Source organism: Dermochelys coriacea, chromosome 6, assembly GCF_009764565.3.
Source record: "Dermochelys coriacea isolate rDerCor1 chromosome 6, rDerCor1.pri.v4, whole genome shotgun sequence".
In the NCBI taxonomy this organism is placed as follows: Eukaryota; Metazoa; Chordata; order Testudines; family Dermochelyidae; genus Dermochelys; species Dermochelys coriacea.
Window position 1 is genome coordinate 107,649,835 of NC_050073.1, and position 18,504 is coordinate 107,668,338.

The 18,504-nt window shown below is 39.2% G+C and overlaps 1 protein-coding gene across 5 annotated transcripts in view; it reads left to right on the plus strand.

Moving 5' to 3' along the window:
• The window catches only part of TECPR2 (tectonin beta-propeller repeat containing 2), a 63,884-nt gene that overhangs the window by 24,249 nt on the left and 21,131 nt on the right, over positions 1-18,504 (plus strand). For 3 of the 5 annotated variants that reach the window (XM_038404344.2, XM_038404346.2, XM_043515730.1), the window contains 8 exons: positions 622-1,616; positions 3,334-3,517; positions 5,314-5,487; positions 8,044-8,224; positions 9,541-9,682; positions 11,918-12,158; positions 14,946-15,035; positions 17,786-18,034. In XM_038404344.2, the coding sequence (XP_038260272.1) occupies positions 622-1,616; positions 3,334-3,517; positions 5,314-5,487; positions 8,044-8,224; positions 9,541-9,682; positions 11,918-12,158; positions 14,946-15,035; positions 17,786-18,034 (2,256 nt within the window). The remainder of the gene's footprint in view (positions 1-621; positions 1,617-3,333; positions 3,518-5,313; positions 5,488-8,043; positions 8,225-9,540; positions 9,683-11,917; positions 12,159-14,945; positions 15,036-17,785; positions 18,035-18,504) is intronic. The other 2 variants (XM_038404347.2, XM_038404348.2) reach the window with 1 other exon arrangement.

An 18,504-nucleotide genomic window follows, 5' to 3' on the forward strand; every position in this document is an offset into this window, starting at 1 on the left:
TGTCATTTTTCTCACTGCAGACCTACTTGCTTTTTATCATTTCTATTCTAATTTTAAATTTGTTTCTACATTTATTTGTAACATTATGCAAAGCGGAAAAACAATCTTGAGTATAAAAAAGGGTTGATGCTAATAGCTTCAATTCTGTTTTATTATTTAATCTCTTCTTTGTTACACTTAAAATATTTGACTGTATTTATATTCTTACTGTTAGCACCCATAAGCAACACTGCTTTGCCAGATAAAAAGCATTTCTTTATGTACCATGGATTAGATTTATAATGTCAATTCTTATTCTTAGTAATGAACTGGTATTACAATTTTGAATTCTTGCCTATTAAGATTACATTGACCATTCAAATAAAACCTTAATCAAGCTGTTTATATGTGAGTACAATACTCCTGCGTTCTCACTGTGTCAGTTTGTGCCACCCAACAGAGAAGTGGTATAATTCTTAGTGTGTCAAAATTTGGACTAACTCCAGCTTCTAAAAATATAAGTTTCCTGTTTGCTCATTAACAGTAGAAATATTTGCATTCTTTTATTTTCATTGAACTTGGATAAATTTTGTTAATAAGAATATTTATCTTTTTTTTTTTTTCTTTTTTCTCTGAGATCAGAAAATGTGACCAGGAAAAACCACAGCTCTTTGGAAAGTACACCAAATTATGAGCGTCAGTTTTCTGGTGATAGTGTACGTTCTCTAAATGCAGATTCATTGTCCATGACTTCTAGCCTAATGAGCTATAATATAGATCACTTGAGCACAGGTTCTCCAGATCAGGAAAGTGAGTTTAGTGTGGAGTTGCATGCTGTCTTGCAGGAGGATAATGGCTCGGAATCATTCAGTGTGCTTCAGTCTCCATGCATTAGTACAGCAACAGATTCAGAAGAAAATGGAGGTACAATTGAATTACTAAAACTTCCTAACAGTGACAGTGGAATGAATACACCAGATGTTACAGCTACTCTGATATCCAACCCTCTCTTAATCCTCACTGAAGGCGTAGGGGGTAGCGATGATACAGAATGTAATCCAAGCCTGCTTTCTGAAAATACTGAATGCCATTATAAATTGTTACCCCAAGAGGAACAACAGAATTTTCCTGTGCTATGTAAAGTAGATGAAACTTTAGCTAGAATAAGTCTGAAGGATACTGAAAATGCTTTTGAAGAAACTAAGATCACAGACAAAGTGTCTTTAGGTTTTAATACATGTGGTGCTGAAAAATCACTGACACAGGAGAGAATTGATGATGATCACAGGGGAGAGCAGCATCCACATTGTTTAATAAATACTACCTCAGAAAACCCTACAGATCCCAAGCCTGACATCTCTAGGCAAGATGTGTGTTCACAAGAGACTGCAGTTTCAGGGTGGGACTTGGAGGATGCAATCAAAGCTAAGTGTAGTGCTGCTGCTGCTGAATGGGTAACCAACACACACGATACCAGGACTGAGAAATCTGCATCCAGTGATGAAGAGGATATTTATGGGCATGGACTACCATATTCGTATTCAGAGACTAGTGTGACAGAAATTGGGGGAAGTTTTACTTCCCAGGATATGACCAGAACAAGCCTAGATGAAATAATGCTCTTAAAATCAGATCAGGTATGTGCTTTATTTATAGTTAAAATAGTTAAGGTGTTGGTATTCTAGAAGAAGCAACCATAAACGTTTTTCTTCAGTTCTTTATGGAAGTGTTTTCTTCTCATTGATCCAGCAAGTAAAATTCAAATAAGGAGACTAAGCATATCCAATACACAATGCAAATTATTATTGCAGACTTCAAAACAATATACGGAGGGGCTATGTTTTCAGTGTGTTAACAGGCATTCCTTGCTTAGCACCTGTTCAAAAGGAGTTGTTTGTCCTAAGTCAGTAAAAATGCTGCTGTTAACCCAACGGAATGCAGTACAATACCAAAAAGTGCTCTAAGGTAGCATGATCATTTGAATTTCTCAGGGCCGAATCCCGCAAGATGTTTGATACTTTCATCTCTCATTGATTTCAGTGGGAATGGAAGATGCTGAGCATCTCACAGGTTTGGGGTCTTAGTGCATTTCTATTTAATCTTTGCCTATTTAAATTGTAAGCTGACAGGGCAGGGACTAGTGTGTCCTTTTTCATGTTTTGTACAGCAGTGAGCACATTGATGTTGAAAGAGACCTTGTCAGTTACACCTTACAACTGGGTTTTCATATTATTTAAAATGTTGAGTTTTTTCCTTCCTTTGTTCCCCCCCCCCCTTTCACTGTTGCTGTGTGGAAGAGAGCCACAGAAATAACAAATTTAACTAATGGACTGTACAGTGGAAAGAGTGAACTTACTACAAAGGCCCTGATCCTGAACTGCGAATGGGAGTTTTAACCCTGACTTGATTTGTAGCAGGGTGAGGCTCAAAGTGCTATTAAATATACAATGTAAGCAAACTGAAAAAAATTATAAGTCTTGTCTCCTTCAGCTACAGTAACCTTTTGGTGTAACTTGTATCAACAACAGGTAAAATACTTTCAGATGAAGGATAATTTTTGACTTGATGTCCCAAATAATACTCTGCAAGCTAAATAAAAATGTAGCTGTTTTCATTTTCCTTAAGTGACACACACTATAAATAGTGAAAGAAGGCTGTGAATTTCAGAATCTGGAGGGGTAAACCACATCTTCTGCAATGTTTTGAAATGAACCTCAGTATTTTAATTAATGTACAAGTTGTGGAGCTAGTTATTATACAGGTCTCAAGCTTGGTAATATAGGCTGTAAAATCCATAATAATCCATTAACAAGCTTTGAATTTTATTTATTTATTTTGTATAGCAGAGGGACCCAAGGGTGTCAAAGCAGGCAATTTATCCTCTCTCCTCACTCACAAGTGTGTATTCCAAAAGGGCCATTTTTCCCTGTATTAAATGATCATTAAAACATTAGTGAGGATTGGAAAGCTTTTGCATATTCCATTTTGGAATTTACATAAGTAATTTATTTGCTTCTATCAATTAACAAGGTGATATTGATAGATTTTGGACTGCCCTAGGGAAGAAGATGATAGTGTGGGGTTTTGTTTAATTTATTTTTTGGTGAGACTCATGATCCCAGCTGTCATGAGTTATTCCTAAATACAGGTGGCAACATGTAGCACTATGTACTTGATCAACTGGCTGGGGATAAGATTATTTTATCAAAGGCATTTATTCTTTTGATGTAATTTAATGTTTACATTCTGATTCTTAAAAAATACTTAAGCTGTTTTATGTTTGTATGCTGTATGTATGACTGTTTCTTGTATAATTGAAGATACCTGACATTGTTCTGACTCTCCGGTTTTTAGTTTGCAGAAAGCTGGATGGGATATTCTGGCCCTGGCTATGGGATACTCAGCCTGGTTGTCTCAGAAAAGTATATTTGGTGCCTGGACTACAAAGGTAGTCTCTTCTGTAGTTCTTTACCTAGTGCAGGTCTGTGGTGGCAAAAGTTTGAAGATGCTGTCCAGCAGGTGGCAGTCTCTCCTTCAGGTTGGTTAAACTACATTTCACTTTTTTGTTAACCTTTAAAATTAAAATGTATAAATTTGTGCAAATTAAGCTCTTTTTTGTATAACTACATGTGGCGTGTATTCCCTCTCATCTCAGTATTTTGTGTATCCGTGTTTATAGTAGTCAGTGAGGATTGCTCTGCTGTCTGTAATATGACTTGTTCTATAAAACACACCTGGACCAAGTTCCCTAATTCACTTAGACAAACAGCCTTTTAACAGCTTTTAAAAGACTATCTTGGTTCATGTGACAGCATTCCTGGAATATTAAAGTACTGTTTTCTAGCATAAATGGCTGTTCTCAAAATAGCAGAATATGAATTTGTTTGTTGAGCAGTTTTAAATATATTGTTGATGCATTATTGAATCTTTTTATTTAAGATTATTTCACAATTTAACTATATAACATGAGGTTATTTTCTGAAGAAAACATCATGTTTTATTAGAAAAATACCTACTCCTAAAGAAGACTTTCTAATTAAAATGTAGCTTTGATACAAAGTGAACTTCTCTCTCCATCCCGTCTCCAACCCTCCCCCGGCATACACATTGTTACATTTTGACTGACTTTTAAAAAATTTATTTTTGGTTGGCTGGCAATGAAAGACGGGGGCGGGGTAAACAGGTTTTGGATGTGGACTTGTACCCTGTTCACCTTTCCAGATTGCTCCAGTGTTTGGTATGATTGTAAGCAGGTTTCTCAACCATTTTCTCATTCTAGTCTATTGTAGCATGATTTCTCTTCCTGTCTCTTGCCACTTAAAGCGGCTGATAACCTTACTTCCCTGTCTAAAGGATAGGAAGAGGTGGTACACAGTTTCTTGTTAAATTGTCACATTGGTCAGTGACTGAACCCTGTTGGGTATATGATAGCATTTATAAGAATATGTAAACAGACCAAAGAGTAGAAAACAGAATCAAATAATGCAATTTTGGGAATTGTACTTTTCTGTTCTGTGCAAAGGCTATTAATGTATCCGTATGTTGCACTGATTGCCGTTTGAACTCATGAGCATGACATACTTAGATTTTGAATTCAATTACACTACTCTGTTACCTTTTTATGATAGGACTGTTTACAAAGCAAAATTTACAAAGCAGATTTTGAAAACTAGCCCCTGAAATTGCATCTGTAAATTCTGTCTGCTTGTAGCACTGACATCTGCGCTGTGGAATGTCACACCTGTTCAAGTATTTGACTGTCACTCACCAGTGGCTGACCTACAGAGATTATAAACTTTAACCTTACTACTGCTAATGAGCTAATGGAGAATATATATGTTACAGAAATTTGCCTTGTGCTGCATATATGATTTTTTTTTTTAACCTGACAACTGTGATTAGTCACAGGATTAGTTATTGTGTGTGTGTGTACATCTGTAGAAGTAGCAGGTGTGTTTTAGAAGCTAGCATTGGGCCATCTGTAAATTTGGCCTTTTAATATTTGTTTCATTTGGCACTAGATAATGTGTGTTTGATATTTTGAAAATAACCATGACTAGAGAATGAATGAGTTAAAAACATTTTTCAGTAAGATCTAGTCTGTGGCAATATATATATGGTTCAGCAACTCTCTGTAAAGCTGGTAACTGTCTCCCTTTAAAACATTTTAAAAATGTAATGTTATGTAAGATTAATAAAGATATGCTAAATCTTGCATTTTTCTGTTAACCTGGCTGGCATTAATCTTTTCTGTTAATCATTTTGTACAGTAGACCAGCTGTCTATAAAGTTACAATCAATATTTGGTATCACCCACCATTCATTTGTATACAGGAGCTCTTCTCTGGAAGATAGAACAGAAAACTAACAAAGCGTTTGCCTGTGGAAAAGTGACCATAAAAGGAAAGCGCCATTGGTATGAGGCTTTACCTCAGACAGTATTTGTAGCTTTAAGTGATGACACTGCCTGGATTATCAGAACTAATGGAGATCTGTATCTGCAAACAGGTATTTAAACTGTTGCCTTACAGTTTTTGTAAATGAAAATCAGAAGTGTGTAAATCTGTCAAATCATCATGATTTGGTTTAAATCATGCTCCGAATCCAGAATAAAACTGTTACTTATTCATGGCAGAAAAATCATTTATCTTGGGACTCAATTATGAGATGTTATAATACAAGCCAGGGAAAGATTGTTTGTATTACCATAGCAACTAGCCCAAATCGTGGGCCAGCACTCCATTGTGCTAGGTGCTGTACAAATACAGAACAAAGAAACCAGTCCCTGCCCTCAGTATTTTATAATCTGAATATAAGGTAAGATAATAGATGGATACAAACAGAAAGGACCACAAAGCAACAATGTGACACCGTGTTGGTCAGCATGATAGGCTGGGGTCTAGCACCCTAACCATTGCCAGGCTTTTAGTAGGCATCAAAGTAAAGGCGGGTTTTAAGCACGGTTGTGAATGTAAGTAGTGAGGTGGTTTTACAGACGTTTTGCAGGGAGCTTCTCCCAATCGTGTGAGAGAGCAAAGAAGAAAGTATGCAGATGTTTGAAAATTTAATAAGTGGGTGATGGCGTTTGGCATGATGGGCTGATCGGAGGTGGGAGATGACCTCTCAGTAATAAATGAGAGATAATAGGGAGGATGTGGATAGGCTGTCCAGGTCTTTGAAATTAAAGACAAGGTGTTTGCATCCCTCTACCGGTTCCCCTTTCTCTATCAAATCAAACAAAGAGAAGGGTGAAATGGTCAAAATGATGGCCTAGGAAAATGATCTTTGCAGCAGCATTCTGAATGGATATGAGTGGGGTAAGACTGCATTGTCAAGCCCGGAGATTAGGATATTGCAGTAATCAAGATGTGATGATGAGACCCTGGACAAGAGTTCTAGTTGTGTGGATGGAAAGGAAGGGCCCTATACAGAAAGAACAGCAAGATTTAGACACTGCATGAATTTGAGGACTTAGAGGGAGGTTCAAGATGAAGGTGACGTGCAGGTTATGGGCTTGAGTGACTAGAAGGATGGTGGTGTTGTCCACAGAGATTGAGAGGGGGCGTTTTGCAATAGGGAGGCGACTAAGAGCTCTATTTTAGCCATGTTGAGCTTGAGCTGATGGCTAGAAATCCACAGGAGAGGTCAGAAAGGCCTGTATTTTCATTTGTACATAAGAAGACAGGCTTGGAATAGAGGTGGTGGCTGAATTTGTATTTACACATGAGATTACAACCCATCTCTGCATAGACAGGGGAGAAGAGGGAGAACAAGGACAGAGTCCTGTGGAACAAGCACAGAAAGTTGGAGCGGGGACGAGGGCCCTGAAAAGACACTCTGAAGAAGTTGTTTGAGAGTTAGGAGGGGAACCAGAAGAGGGCAGAGTCATGGAAGCCTGGAGTAGCGGGCGGAATGACAAGATTTCCAAATGGCTATCACAATTCTGCCTTGTCTTGCACTTAAAATTGGTCATATTCTTTGTTCAATTTTCTCACATATATCTAATCTGTATGTGTAATAAAAAATTAAATATATATAAATTCTTTGTAATTGCTCTATTTGTGGAAACTTAAATATCCAACATATTTTCAAGGATATCCTCCTTTTAAATTAAATTGTTAATGGGGTTAACTAGTTGGCAAAATCAAGCAACTTGCCCAGGACCATGCATTACTATTCAGCAGTGATAGTGATGGTAGCGAATGAGTTTGGTTCCATACACTGAGAGCTATGTGGAATTTTTAATGAGTATTTTCCTCTCCTGCTGGATGGTGCTTTAACGACAACAGCTTGCATTCTACCATTTATGGATTTCATAGATAGACTTAGATGCCAAAGTAAATCCTTCATTATGTCTCTTTTAACACAATGCAACCAGGAAGAAAGACAGTAATGGTAGGGTGAGAAAGATCCTATCTAACAGTTGCACCAGGAACTTGTGCCCCAAAGTTAGAAGCTGACTACTATAACTTCCTTTTTGGTATCTCCTAGACTGATAGTCAATCAGCTACCTCTTGTTTCAGAAGCATGAGAACTTGAGAAAAAGCTAGTTCTCTCTTGAGCTTTTCCCTCACGGACATGAAAATCAAATTTGTGTATAGTTCTGGACAGGAAGGTATGCAATCTGGAAGAATGGATGTCTAAATGTGTACAATAATTGTCTAATGTCTTTTGATATTACAAGATCTTTCACCTGTTGAATCATTTCAAGTCACTTCTAGTCTGTTTATTGATGACCATCTTATAAATGGAGATTCCTGATACTGCCACTTGGAGGAGGGAAGGAGAGGAAATTGCAGAATGAGAATGGAGGGCTCTCCACAAAGTTACTAAACTGAAAATGTTTGAGTTAAATATTCTAGCTTGATATACAACATTTTGTTTGTTAACAAAGTATAAACTGCACATTTCTACACTACATCTTAATGGTCAATGGAGAGTACAATAAAGTGAATATACAAGAAAATGTTAACATGCTTGTTGAATTTTTCCCTTTGTACTCTAACTTATCTGATTTTGACAACGCAACTTAATTACTCCTTCTCTTCTTTGTTTTCTTTCCAGGCCTGAGTGTGGATCGTCCATGTGCCAGAGCAGTAAAGGTTGATTGCATGTATCCACTATCTCAGGTTACATCCAGAAACAATGTCGTGTGGGCACTGACTGAGCAGCGGGTGCTTCTCTATCGAGAGGGAGTGAGCAGCTTCTGTCCTGAAGGAGAACAATGGAAGTGTGATAGTGTCAGGTAATTGGGAAGTGTTTAATCAGAATGACAGAAAAGGTTGCTTTCATTCCTGGGTATTTCATCTTATGGTAATTGAACCACTCATCTCTTGCTTTATAAAGCATTTTGCATCCAAATTGTAATCCTTATGTTACTCTTATCAGTACATCTTGTTACGTCACACTTTAATCAGTTAGTGGGCAAAAAAGGACACTACTTGGAAGACATTTATTGGTGGTGAATGGGGGATGTTAACAGAAGCATGTATGGGAGGGAAAACGGAATTAATGAAATAGGCCTTTTTTTATACTAAATACTGTTTAGTTCGTTCATTTGTGCAATAATGGTACTCCCATTATTTAAATTGGCTCTACAAATATTTAATAGTTTATTTTTAAAGAATACATGTATATGTTTACAGTTGACGTTGTCAGTCAGTCACTTACAAGACTAGAAGTTGCACTGGATATCTCGCCCGCAAATTCACCTCAGATACACTGGGTAGTAGTATATTTTACTTCTGTATCTATTTTCACCAGAATTCCTGCTTTTTAGCTTTATCAGCAACAGACCTGTTTGTTATGCCTTTCTGATCCAGAGAGTAGTTGCATCCTGTATTGTATTGTAAAATGTAGGGAAATGTGTCCATTCTTGCATAAATCAATGCCATTTCTTTCCCAAAAAGTAATTACTTTAACATTAGCCTTTTAAGATGACTTTTGTAATTGATTTTTCTTAAAGATTTGCGGGGGCGGGGGGAACTAATGTTCAAATCTACAATTTGCATCCAATTATTATATAGAAGACATTCAACTTTCTTCGATGTAAATATACAAGACTGACTTATAAACCAGGTATCCTGCTGTTCTCAGACTTGACTTTTAGGACCTTCAAATCAATGCAAATTGAGATTTCTGAGCTATTTTCGAAGGCAGATTGGAAGCGACTATCAGAATAGGATTGCCAACTTTTACTTTTGAATTTTAAAAATACTGTTTATAGTGATCAGTTTTCTCTGAGCTTAGACGTGTGATTGTTTCATATAGGAAGCTTTTGTAATCAAGGTCAGCTTCTGTTCTTTATTGTATAGTCATAACCAGTTCAAGATTATGCTGTCTGTGCTCTTAATGTTCTAGTCACAATAGAGAGAAACAAAATATAATAAAATTTAAGTTACTGGATAACTTGGAGATGTGTCCAAAGACATGTGTTTTAATTTACACGTTGGTAGTATCATATGAAGAACTTCTTTTCCACTCTAGTTTCATATTCATTTTGAAGGTTTTAAGGAAGATTTTAATGTGTTATGTATTTTAAAATGTCTTTTGCATTTGCAGTGAAATGCAAGCTTTGGAACCAGTGTGTATAACTCTTGGAGACCAACAGACTTTATGGGCTTTGGACATACATGGAAATCTATGGTTCAGAACTGGTGTGGTTTCAAAGAAACCGCAAGGAGATGATGACCATTGGTGGCAAGTATGTACTCCTTATTCATCTTTCAGTAGAGTCCACCATTCCATCGTTGTGATGTTTTCTTGCAGGGATCCCAACTTAAAAATATCAAGAAATAATTGCTTGGAGGCTTACAAGCATTATTAATACACATGTAATGGAACCACCAGGCTGTGGGTGCTGAGGCCCCTTTTAAATCTGGTCCCTGAAAGGAATTAAAAACATTCCAGTATCAGCCAGAGGAAAATTAAAACAGTGATGGGACAGTTTCCTTTAGCCAAATTAAAAAAAAAAAAATGCAGGGAGGCTGCTTTTCACCTAATCCAATTATTTCCAAAGCACACAGGGCTGCTTTCTTCAGCCACAGAGCCTGTGAGGGAAAATGATGACAAAAACAATTCTTACTGGGCTTATTCTCAGGAATCAGTATAGAATCCCTGATGTTGTTTATATCCTTACTTATGTTCTTGGGTCTTTGTTCCCCTGATCATCTCTGGAGGAGGCGGATTGTCCACTCCTCCACCTGTCTTTCCTGAGTGATTTTAGTCAAAAATATCTTACCCTGTGTGTATATGGAATCTTATATTGGAGCAGCATGGACAACATGGTTTTGAGATGACATCTAATTTAATCAGTAAGTTTCCTTACCTTCATGCACATTCCCATAAAAGCAGGAATTGCCTCCTTTTTTGGAATGCTCCAAAGCATGGTTATACTTAGTTGCTTATAATAGAGCTTGGGCAATTAACCGTTTAGGGTGAGGGGCCACTAGGGAGCAGTTGCTGAAAGCCATTAACATGAATTCAAACAGCTCATGTGAGTCACATGGGTAGTCTTCCTCTGGGGAAGCTAAATGAAGCTATATGAAGATCCAGGACAATTTCAGAGGAGAGATTCTTTTTTCCTCTCTAACCATTCCCCAAATGAGGGGACTTCAGGTGCAGCAGAGTTCTGCAATACTTGAAATAGATAAAAAATACTAAGAAATTTTGGGCAGGTGTTTTGTTTTTGGTTAGTTGGTTTTTTGTTTTATTTATATAGGAAGCTGTTATCTGTTATGTGATTCTGGTTTGTAATCAAGGCTCCTAAAACTTAAATCCATCAAAACTCAAGAGGAATCAGACTTGTTTTTTCCTCCACTCACTCAGGAGAGAGGTTCCTGAGGTTGACTCGGGAACGTTTTCTCATACTCCTGAACCCTATTCAGAAGGCAGATGAGGCATCTTTTATCATAAGCACAGTTTGACTTCTATATTTGGGGCGGCAAGGTGTGGGGGAGTGAGGCTTGGTGGGGGATCCAGGTGTGTGTGGAGGTTGGCCTCCATGGGGGATCCAGGTGTGGAAGGTGAGGCTAGATGGGGTAGGGATTAAAGTGTGTGGGAGGGGCTTGACAGGGGAGTCTGGGCATGGAGGGCTCATGGAGGACGTTCTGGGTGTGTGTGCATGGAGGGGTCTGAATGCAAAGGGGTTGGGCAGATTTGGGGAGCTGCTCCCCAGACAGTGATCCCTTCCCTGCCCCCAGGCCTGAGGAGTGATAGGGACAGGAACTGGGGGAGGGTGCGGAGCTTCCTGCAGCCGAGGAGGTTTCTTGGGGTGAATCTGACCTGATGCCAGCTGCTCCAGGGGAAGAGGAAGTCCTGTTTCTCTTCTCTCCCCTCTTTCCTCCCTGCCCCTGGCGGCTGAGCCAGGTGCAGAATTCCAATTCCTCCAAGAGTAATTCACTCTGTCACTCAACTGGGCTGTACGCAGCACAAATGGTTGGGAAGCAGTTTAGCTGCCTGGCTCTCCTGGGTCACTGCTTTCTTGCCCTCCCCTTACACTGATCATGAGGGGAAGCTTACCTGCTAGCAGAGAACACCTGGCTTCTCCCCCTCCCCAAAACATTCCTCTTTACTCCCCTAGAGTGTTGAGGGGGAAGTGGGTGAGCACCAACACCAGGCGCTCTATGCCTGCTGGTCTGTTTCCCCACGTGGATTGTGTGGTGAGTCAATGGGAGCTGCCCCCTGCCCTCCCTTTACGCAGCCTATGTGGGCAAACTCATTGACCATCATAGAGTGCCTTAAGTAACTGCTCTTGCCCCCCCTCCCGCCCCCCCAGCACGTTCCTCTGCAGGGGAGAAAGCAGGGGTAAGGGGAAAATATGGGCACTTCCCCCCCCATGCATCACCTCTGCAACATATCTAGTTTGCCATGCTTTTTATGGAAGGTCCTGTAACTTATTCCTAGTTTAACTGATTATCCAGAACATTTTTTTTTCCAGGTAAGCATTACAGATTACGTCGTGTTTGACCAATGCAGCCTCTTCCAGACGATAATCCATGCCACCCACACAGTGGCAACAGCGGCCCAGGCTCCAGTAGAGAAGGTGGCAGAGAAACTTCGAATGGCATTTTGGTCACAGCAGCTTCAATGTCAGCCAAGCCTTCTTGGAGTCAACAGTAGTGGGGTCTGGATCTCTTCAGGCAAAAATGAGTTCCATGTAGCAAAGGGAAGTCTAATAGGTTGGTGCATTTTTACACCTGTTGGGTTTTTAAAAAACCCAAGAAACTAACTAGCGCATCCACTCTGCACCCCCTACCATTCCCCTAGCCTACCCATGGTAAAATTCAGCCACAGCAAATTAAAGAGCAAGTTGCAAAAGCTTCCTTTCCTTAAACTAGAGTGGGGATGCAGACAGTAATGAGGGATGCTGTCTTAAAATTTGGTGTGAGTAATTGCCCTTTTAAAAGTAGTACTGTGAAGAAGGCAAGTTTGGGAGCCTGTTGCTCAAGCTTGTTATGCTTTCCACAAACATACTTCTTCTTTCAGTGCATGCACCCATATCTTGAATTAAAAAAAGTTACATATTGATGTCATGCAACTATGCAGTATAGCACCTAGCACAATGGAGTTTTGGCCCATAACTAGGGCTACTAGGTACTATGTTACCTATGTATGGTGCTGTATACAAGTAATAATAATAATATAGTGATCACTTTGGGAAATGTGTCTAGGAAAATGAGCAATAGATTACTACTTATGATTTGATGAGAGAACATGCTGAAACAAGACAACTAAGACAAGACACTTAATGACTTTAGCCTGGCTGATGAATGTTGTAGCTCACGACTGATTTGACTGACTGCCAGAAGCCTCTACCTTGGTGCTCTCATTTCATGCAATCCTGGCTTTATCTGCAGATCTAGGTATATTTTCAGCTGTGTCTTCAAGCCATTCTGATTTGTTCTGTCAATGTACTGTTCTAAGTAGACTTTCCCTCTTTGAAGGAACCAGGTGAAGAGTCCTGCTCAAACAGTAAAGTAATTTTCAAGAAGATTTCCCTAGACTTGTTGGAGGCTGCTTAGAGCTGTATTCTTTCTCTGTCATTTTGAGAGAGATGTTCCTAAAGCTATATGACTAAACTGGAGTATAGAAACTGTCATCTTATTGTACCAAAAAAGTTTATCTGATGGCTTCTTGATAGCAGCATATTAGCATAATAGCCAAGTAATGCCAGATTAGCCACTCCTTTAGGATTGTCTCTCATTAGATGATGTGAAGGATTATGTAGTACTGTACCCAGTATTTACACAGAGAATCTATCAAAAAATACTCCTGTTCCTTCCCTGTGTGTGTGTGTGTGTGTGTAATTAGATTAAGATTTAAGAGTAGATTTCATGATTACTAAAACACTAAACTAGATAGAAGTGCTTGACATGTATTTAAACAAGCATAAGAAAAGATTTGCAGAAAACTGATGCTGGAAAGCTTATTGGTTTACATCTAAGCCATCTGAAGAGATCACTGCAGGTTGTGCAGATGTTTTTCTTTTAGATTTGTTTTACTTGTTGGGTTACTAATATTTTATACCGACTTTAAAAAGGGAAATATCTGCATGGAATTGTATTTATCTATTAAAAAAAGAATGTTGTCTTCCCAATGAGAAGTGTGTGACTTGTTTGCTCTGCAGATCTTTCAGTTTGTGGATGGTACCCAATCAGTCCAGTTTAGGTGAGATTTGGCCATAAGCGCAAGAAGTTAACGTTGTTTTTGTCATTTAAGTGGGAATGGGCAACATACTGGCTTTTGCATTTCACAAGACTAATAAATGACTGGCATTGCTGATCACTAAGGCTGTGATTCTGGCACAGAGGTCATGGAATTCACACATTTCCACAACCTTTGTGACTTCCGCAACATCCAGTGCAGCTGACCCCAGGGCCACCTGAGTAGCTGGCCCCAGGTCCAGCCACGTCAGCCGCTGTTGGAGCGGCCCTGGGGTGAGCCGCACTGGCTGCTGCTCGGACAGCCCTGGATGGTTGGCCCCGGGGAGCACCTGAGCAGTGGGCCGCTGGGGGCAGTCAGCCCCTGCCGCCGGAGCAAGGGTCCCCTAGAGCAGTGGAGCCGTAGGAGCAGAGATTTAGTCATGGGTGTTTATAGTAAAAGACATGGGCAGATAACGGGCCGTGAATTTTTGTGTTTTGCCCGTGACCTGTCCGTGACTTTTCCTAAAAAATACCCATGACTAAATCTTAGCCTTACTGATCATGTAAAGTTAATTATAGTTGTGTATCCCTGGAAGGGCAGAAGGTTGCAAGTAACAAACTTGGCATTTGATGGGAAAGAACATCCTCCTAACTTTTGTCTATGTGACTTTTGTAAATCTAAACAAAGTATTTTGCTGAAGAGTCAGCACAATGTTCAGCTGTAAGTATTGGGTCAAAACTACTGCTAGTGCTTAGAACAAAAGGACCTCTAACGGATCATTTCATGTAAGCTTGCAACAAAGGGAACCACCGAACAAGGCTGAGGAGCAGCAGATATAATCTTTGTACTAGATTTTAGTTCTCTTTTGGATTTTAGATTTTATTACTACGTGGTGTAATTCACAAAGGTAAACAGTTGCCAAATGTTTCAACACTGAACCTGAAAGAATCCCTGTTGTGATGACTTCATCTATGTGCTTATTTGGTGTTCATCCATAATGATGTAACAAACTGTCTAGTGACATAAATGCACTTAATGAAAAATTATGTGTGTTCGGGATTTTTTAAACAAGAAAACAGTCTCTCAAACCTATGAGCATGAACTGGTGGGAAATCAATCTTAATAAATAGTCATTTGGTTTTATAATGTGTTTTGGCCACCGCAATATCAGATATTGATTAGAACAAATACATTTAAATAGTTGATTATAACAGAAATCCTCAGATCTTTTAAAAAGAATATTTCTAACAAAAGACTTTGTCATAACATTTAAGTTGCAAAGTGTGTGATTCATGGTGGTGATTGTTTTTTCTCTCTTTCAGGAACATATTGGAATAATATTGTGCCTCGAGGTACTGCTTCTGCCACAAAATGGGCTTTTGTGTTAGCTTCCACAGCTCCAACTAAAGAAGGTTAGTGAATCTTCAATACAAGTTTATACCATAATTAAACTGACTTCATGCATTAGAGTTGATAGCTAAAATGATACTAACAGGTTCCATAATGCAGAACTAATCCAGAGTTTTTGTCTATTAGGTGTGCAGAAATCCCATATTTTTGAAACAAGCTAGAATTTCCTGCGGTCTAAGTTATTGGAGATAAATCATGGTGAGACTGCAGCGGAATGGCCTTGAGTAAGGTGTGCTGCTTTTTGAGCATCCTTACTGGCTCATGCAAGGAATAAAGTGTTTAGTGTCTTTTTGAAGTTATATATCCCTCATTTGGAGGAGTGCTGAGCCACTAAATATGGAGGGGAAAACAAATATAGCTTTAATGGATGTGGTGTGCATAGAGTTGGTTGGATCAGTAGGTCTACCACCAAAGATCGGCAGGGAGGTAGGGGGAGTGGAGGCTTTGGTAGCAAAACTCAATTTGAGGACTCGAGATTTTGTACTAACCTATTTATTTATTATGTCCTGTGGTGCCACAATATGCTAGACACTTTCCATACATTGCTGTAGTACAAGATGAATCCACAAATCCCACTGAGGTGCTTTAATGGATGAAGATGGGAGAAATTTAGTAATTCACATTTTCTCATCAACCATTTGCATTTTACCATATTTGTTCTTATGCTAATTCTGGCCCTCAATACTGTATTCTATATGGGTTTCTAATCTGTACACTTGCTGCTAATGATGACTCTTTGGTGCTAGGGAAATGGATTCATTTAAAGCAGCACCACCCAGTTAGAGGGAAAGAGGCTAGGTAGCCTAACCTATTAGGTTATTGGAGTGAGTAAAGCTCTCCAGCGAGTGAACTGACACCCCCTTCAGTTTTTGCCATAATCATCACTGGAAGACTGCAGCACGGCATAAAAATAAAATAGGGTGGTTTCTTAAAAGTATTTTATTTATATACTTTTCACCACAGCATCACCGATATAAACTGAGCCTCACCACCACGCCTGTGAGAGAGAAATATCCCCATTTTAGAGAAGGAGAGAGAGAGAGAGAGAATAACTTGCCCCAAATCAATCAAGTTCCTGTGTTTAGAACTGGGAATTTCCTGATTCTAGGTCCAGTGCCTTAACCACATGTTTCCTCTTTGTCTCTGGGACTGAAAAAAACTATTATTCTATTTTATTTTTAAAGCATATATAACTTCTCTAAAAAAACATATAAACCTTCCCTTAGTTGCATACATTTTCAAAGTTGTCTGTCCAATATATTGTTAGGCAGGTGGGTGGATTCATGTTAAGGAAACACTTCTGAAATATTTAAGGTGCTTAAGGCCTTATCTGTATTTGCCCCAGTTTCTGCCATTCATGACCAGCCACCAGTAGACCAAGTAAGCTGTAATTTGCAGTTTACTGCGTATCAAGCAGAAAACTGCCATGGTGCAAATTGTGGTTTGTTTGTTTTTTTTTCAAGTGATGCCCAGAGGTACTCCACTTCAGGTGTTGGTGCATTTCTGTGCCTTTGACTGGAGAATTTCAGCATGCATGATCCCCGTCTCACAGCACCATTGGCACCTCATCTAGCGTGCACACAACCTGACCCCCTCAGTTCCTTTTCAACCATCCTGAGATGGCGTTCCTAGAAGTGTCATGAAGTTAGCTCACTTAGCATTAAAATTGTTTACTAGCATAGTGTTAGCTTACCATTTTGGTTACTTAATCTTATACTCAAAGAAACAAATTTGAGGGCTTGGTCAAGGATCTGAATGAACTTCCCCACTCTACGGTGCTGATGACACCATCCATCTTCCATTTCAGGGATTGTCTGACTGCCTTTTACTCAACATGGTCTTCCATCGTCACTGACAAGTGGGCCCTAGAAATCATACACACGGGCTACTTGATTCCCTTTACTTCCCTCCCTCCCCGTCCCTCTTCAGGGACCCTTTTCATGAGCACCTTCTATAACGAGAAGTAAACTGTCTTCTACACTTAGGTGCTGTGGAACAAGTTCCTCCACAACATGGGGAAGGGTTTTTACTCCCATTACTTCTTAACCCAAAAGAAAAATGGAGGATGGAGGCCCATCTTAGAACCTGTCTGCAATACCACAGATTTCCATTGGCTTCTACCAGCCTTGGTTAACAACTGGCATAGTGACTCCCCAGCCGCAACTTTTCCCAGAAACATATGTTCTGAAATGTCCAGCCCTGTCCTGGAACAGTCAGTGGGATATTAAGGTCCATTGTCCCTTTAAGGAGTCAATATTCAAGAGTTTTCTGCTTTAACTTGGAGTTACCAAACACTTCAGTTTAAATAAAGCACTGGATTGGTTTAGATTTAAAATAAAGCAAGTTTATTAATGGAAGAAGGTAGGATTTTAAGTGTATTCATGTATGAGATAGTTAGAATCGTTACCAGCAAATAAAAATGAAAACATGCGTCTAAAATTTAATCTAGCATGTTTTGGTTCAAGGCTTTGTTTAAGATGGCTTCCTTCACCCACAGTCTTCCAGCAAGATGGTGACTGATCCACTCCTTGATCAGGATCACTCCCAGAGGCCCAAAAGTGCATCTTTTGCCTAAAGAGGCCTAAATCTAGGAATTTAGCTTAGAAAATCTTGACCCAAGAATACATTTCAGAAGACTGATAGTTTACCATTAAGTGCCGAGTGCATTTAAAAATAGAGTGAAGCAACAATGTAAGTTTTAGAGGGTGGATTAGGAGTGATTTTAACAGTAACACACATGTCCTCTCCATAGGAAGCTTTCTGTGGCTATGCCAAAGCAACAAGGATCTCTTTTGTGTCAGTGATCAGAATCCTCAGTTCCATCCTTCTTCAGTTCAGCTACCGCCTGATGCTGAAATGGTGTGTTATTCAGCCTGCCAGGATGCCATATGGGGTTTGGATAAACAAGGACAGATCTTTATCAGAACACTTTCACCAAGTTGCCCAGCTGGGATGCACTGGACAAAATTGGACCTTTCTCAGCTAGGTATGGCTTTTTGTGGTAAGCGAAAAGACTCAACTTATTTTTAAGCAAACAGGTTTTTTTAAAGGTTTCAGAGTAGCAGCCGTGTTAGTCTGTATCCGCAAAAAGAAAAGAAGTACTTGTGGCACCTTAGAGACTAACAAATTTATTTGAGCATAAGCTTTCGCGGTGCCACGAGTACTCCTTTTCTTTTTAGGTTTTTAAAAAAAATTCTGCTGCATTTTTCATTGGCTTTGCAAATACCAATTTAAATTTTAAGATTTATTGGATTTAATAACACCTGAAAATAATTGCTGTATTAGTAAGATGTAGAATTTTCCAACTTTATCAAATGTCAGAAAAAATCCCATGGTTTTCCAATAGCAGGCATGCTTTTAGATAGCCTTTTGCTATAAAGGTAGTATTAAGTGTTCACTTGATTGTATTTTGTGAAGAGTATTTTTTGTTTTGTTTTTTTATGTCCGTCTGATCTTATCGGGCAAAGCAGT